The 5,000-nt window shown below is 42.7% G+C and overlaps 1 protein-coding gene across 1 annotated transcript in view; it reads right to left on the reverse strand.

Annotated features, from left to right (window-relative positions):
* LOC134464271 (inactive dipeptidyl peptidase 10-like) overlaps window positions 1-5,000 on the reverse strand; it is a 113,881-nt gene that overhangs the window by 10,042 nt on the left and 98,839 nt on the right. The window contains exons 18-22 of the mRNA XM_063217740.1: window positions 3,410-3,508; window positions 2,927-2,996; window positions 1,578-1,772; window positions 798-852; window positions 399-498 (exon numbers count right to left, since the gene is read on the reverse strand). Of these exons, the coding sequence (XP_063073810.1) occupies window positions 399-498; window positions 798-852; window positions 1,578-1,772; window positions 2,927-2,996; window positions 3,410-3,508 (519 nt within the window). The remainder of the gene's footprint in view (window positions 1-398; window positions 499-797; window positions 853-1,577; window positions 1,773-2,926; window positions 2,997-3,409; window positions 3,509-5,000) is intronic.

Raw genomic sequence — 5,000 nt, forward strand, 5'->3', positions numbered from 1 at the left:
CAAGGTAGGGTAACAAGATAACATTTTTATGCACAAATTAATCTGGTGCAGCATTAGTGTACCTATAGTACTGTATGAGGCTGTGGTTTCAAACACCATGCACTTTCTTAAAGGCACACTATGTAATATTTTTAGTGGTTTATTTCCATACTTCATGCTGCCCATTAACAAATGTTACCTTTTTCATGAATAGTTACCACCACCATCAAATTCTAAGTATTCATTGTGACTGAGAAAATTGCACTTTGCATACATGGAAAGAGTGATATTCTCCATTCTCTGCCATTTTAAATATCCAGAAATAGACATTTTTTAGCTGCAAAATGTACTGCACTTTGGCCATGCGAGTACATATTAGTTGCATACAGCACAACTAGCCTCTTCCAGCGTCCACTCACCGTAGTTCTTCCAGTCGACTATGGGAGACTGTGCCACTGCACAAGTGATGGGCTTATCGGTAGACTTCAGCAGCATCATCGTTGTGTAACCACCATACCCCTGTCAAGCCAAAAGCAACACAGTTATGTACGTATACACATTTGTATTGACTGGTCTTTGGTGATAAGATGTTTATACGGTGATATGGTTTATAGGGTGATATATTGTTTTAATAATATATTTTTTTGTGTGTTTGGGCCCTTGTCATATGCCACTTATTTAACATGACAGATACACAGATTAACATATGAGCTGGAAGTTAGCAGTGCTCAGGTGATTTATGACGGGGATTAGATGTGTTACAAAGGGGGAAATCTGATAATCTCTTCCTGATAATAAGACGTTAAGATAAGACTTACCTTCCCATAAACCCCTATCCGTGTGTGATCAATGTAGGGGAACTTCAGCATGTACCTGGAAAAACAAACAAACACAAACACGCACGCACACGCACACACACACAGACACACACCAGCATTCACCTTCATTTTCACTGTCAAATTACAATGTGCAATGTGTGTGTGTGTGTGTGTGTGTGTGTGTGTGTGTGTGTGTGTGTGTGTGTGTGTGTGTGTGTGTGTGTGTGTGTGTGTGTGTGTGTGTGTGTGTGTGTGTGTGTGTGTGTGCGTGCGTGTCTGTCACATACTGCAGCACAATGTGTTAACATGCTCTGTGTGCTTGTGTATGTCTCTGTTACATACAGGATTGCAGTACCATATGTGTAGTGTACAGTATGCAGTGTATATTTGTGTATGTCTCCGTCACATACTGCAGTACAATGTGTGATTGTGCTGTGTGTGTTTGTGTATGTCTCTGTCACATCACATACTGCAGTGCAGCGATTTGGTCCTGGACCTCCGGGTGTCCCAGCTGTGTGTGTGTGTGTGTGTGTGTGTGTGTGTGTGTGTGTGTGTGTGTGTGTGTGTGTGTGTGTGTGTGTGTGTGTGTGTGTGTGTGTGTGTGTGTGTGTGTGTGTGTGTGTGTGTGTGTGTGTGTGTGTGTGTGCACGTGCAGTACAATGTGTGTATGCTGTGTGTGTGTGTATGCTGTGTGTGTGTGTGTATGTGTGTGTGTATGTGTGTGTGTGTGTGTGAGTGTGTGTGTGTGTGTGTGTTTGTATATCTCTGTATGTTACGTACTGCAGTGCAGCGATCTGGTCCTGGACCTCCAGGTGTCCGAGCTGGGGGTGGATCTCCTGCAGGATCTTCTGTCCACGGTAGCCTGACCCCCGGCCGTCCACCCTCACCACGATCACCTCATGGGAGCTCACCAGCACCGAACTCCAGTCCAGGGAGAACCTGTCATTCACCTCCTGGCCACCAGGGGTCTCCTCCCTGCCCGCACAATGCAAACACACCAAAAATGACAGGCATGCGTTTAGCAGACACTTCTATAATCAAAATAGCATACAGTAACACGACAGACAGACAGACCAAAACACAGACAGTCTGGTGCATCACAGTTGAGTTGACTTACAATGAATAACTTGGAGCAACTCAGATGTGGAAAACATATTATACTTTTATGTAAGTGTCAGGGGACTAAATTCCCAGATCCTCATTAGAGTCAAAATGGCAGACCTAAAATGGCAGTATAAAATGTTTTCCACATCTGAATTGCGCTGGTGATTCTCCTTTTTCTTTTTGCACACACTAGAACATTCAGGTAGTGTTGTAGGAGACGTGCTAGAGCTCCTGTCTCAGAGAGCACACCTGTGTCTTGTAAATAATGCAGGGTCTGTCATATCCATTCACTTAAGTACTAACTTTTTGAATGTGCATACGTGCTTTGGGAAACACGATTTCACATTTATTTTCTTTGTACATTTTCTTTACAGGAAAAAACAACCTTGACTTCAGCAAACAGACAAAGACAAAAGACATTACGCTTGTGATATCTTGTATATGAATTGCCGCATAGTCTCTGATATGATTCAGAGTATGCACAAAAATATAAGGGGGAAAAACAAGCATTTTATTGCCTCCTGTACCGTTGTCTCTCTGTCTGATTATAATTACCAGTATTTCCTCTCTGCCATGCACACAACACCGGAAACAACACTCTACTGTTTCCTCTCTGGTTTGTTACATTTTCCCTGGCATGTACAGACTAAAAGCAAGGGGTGTGATCTATTCTAATAGCGGTTTCTGTCCCCTCAGTTTGACAGCTGTGACAGCCATTACTAAAGACAACAGTAAGGGGAGACGGAACAAGTTAAAAGAAGGAATGTAAACGTCAACCACTTCCTCCATCATCTGCCATTTACGCAGCATAGTGCTCTCTTTTTTCCCTCTGAAGTTCTAAGTTACAAGCAAAGACAGAAAGAGAGAGAGAAAGAGAAGAAGAAGAGAAGTTCTACAAGCAGAGAGAGAGAGAAAACGAAAGAAAGAGATAGAGAGAGAGAGAGAGAGGAGGAGGAGGAGGAGGACAAGAATGAGAATGAGAACGAGAACGAGAACGAGCACGAGCACGAGCACGAGATACATACATAACCAGTAGAAGGCCGTAGAGATTGGACTCCTTGAAGTCAACTGGATAGGAAATTTTCAAGGGAAGATCTGGAAGAGAAAAAGAGAAAGAGGTGAACAGGGGTAGAGTGAGAGCAAACATCTTCTATTAGAGTAAGATACTTCAAGCCCATGCATTTCCTGGATCCATGTGATGTCAGGTGAATGTCCCTTTAGGAGACCTACGGTTAGGAGACCTTTGGAGTCATGCAGTTGAGAATGAATTAACTTCCCTTGGTACTGCAGATGGCGGTAGCGCACATCTCATGCAAGCCGTCACCAAATGCCACCAAAGACAAGAAGAAAGAGGGGACAACGGCCCCTTAGGAGACTAAACTTGAGCACACTATTTTGCATTGGGTGGGAGGATTTTGGGTTATCTTACTCTAATAGAAGATGTTTGGTGAGAGATTGGGAAACATTCACCCCAACTGATGAAAATGGTTATCCATTTCAATACTTACCAAACTTCTCTTTTGGAATGATCCGGAAGATTGAGTCCTGGACTTTCTTTCCCTGCAGCGATTCCCACAGTCCGGTGTTGTTTTCCAACACAATGTACACTGCAAATAAAAACAAAACATTTGAGCGGAGAAGAGTACATTTTTTTCAAGTTTGTTTTTTTTAGGGGCATTTTTGTCTTTATTTCAATAGGACCGTATGAGAGGCGACAGGAAGTGAGTGGGAGGAGAGATGGGGAGGATCGGCAAATGAACCGGGTCGGAATCTAACCCAGGTCGCTGGCATAGTAACCCAGTGCCCTACCATTAGGCCACGGCAGGGCTAGTAGAGTAGTGTAGAGTAGATGTACTTTTTGATTCCCAAAAGAAATTAAGCTTAAAGGGACACTGTGTGAGATTTTCAGTTGTTTATTTCCAGAATTCATGCTGCCCATTCACTAATGTTACCTTTTCCATGAATACTTACCACCAGCATCAAATTCTAAGTATTCATTATGACTGGAAAAATTGCACTTTTCATACATGAAAAGGGGGATCTTCTCCATGGTCCGCCATTTTGAATTTCCAAAAATAGCCATTTTTAGCTGCAAAAATGACTGTACTTGGACCATACTAGAAAATATTTGTTTATTAATTTGTAAACTTTCATGTAAAGATCAAATTTGGCAATAGGTGGCCCAGTTTCAATGAGCAGCATAGCTGCAGTACCTTTTATGACCATTTCCTGCACAGTGTCCCTTTAAATATAATACACAAAGACCCGTGGCCCACTGGTGACCCTTGAAATCGTTTTCTAAAAAAATCGAAATAATATTTGTATGTATGTTGGGGTTGACTATTTACGTATTTGAGTTGTGTTGTTTATTGGGTCAGAGGTGGGCCTCAAACAGTTGTGAAAATTTCAGGTGGACCCCAAGTTGGAAAAGGTGAAAAACAGCTATGACTACAATTTCACAAATGCAGATATTTATATAGACCTACCAAAGTGTTATAGCACATCGTATTGAATATGTTGTTAAATACAAATTGTAAGTGAGGCATTGTTTTGACAGATGTGAAATAACATGTAAATCTAAGAGCTGTTCCGCGGTGACATTTGAAAACCTATTAGATTGTGTCTTTGTCTCTGGAGGGGATGGGAAAAGAGCACAGAGATTTACAAAATAAATACACATACACATGCGAAACACACACGCACGCACGCATGCACACACTCACGCTCACGCACGCGCACACACACACACACACACACACACACACACACACACACACACACACACACACACACACACACACACACACACACACACACACACACACACACACACACACACACACACACACACGCACACATACATACACACACACACACACACGCATATGTACACACACGCATATGTGCACACACACACACACACACACACACACACACACACACACACACACACACACACACACACACACACACACACACACACACACACACACACACACACACACACACGCATAGGTGCACACACACACACACACACGCATATGTGCATACACACACACACACACACACACACACACACACAAACACACACACAGAAAC

The sequence above is a fragment of the Engraulis encrasicolus genome, chromosome 15 (genome assembly GCF_034702125.1).
Source record: "Engraulis encrasicolus isolate BLACKSEA-1 chromosome 15, IST_EnEncr_1.0, whole genome shotgun sequence".
NCBI classification, from domain to species: domain Eukaryota; kingdom Metazoa; phylum Chordata; class Actinopteri; order Clupeiformes; family Engraulidae; genus Engraulis; species Engraulis encrasicolus.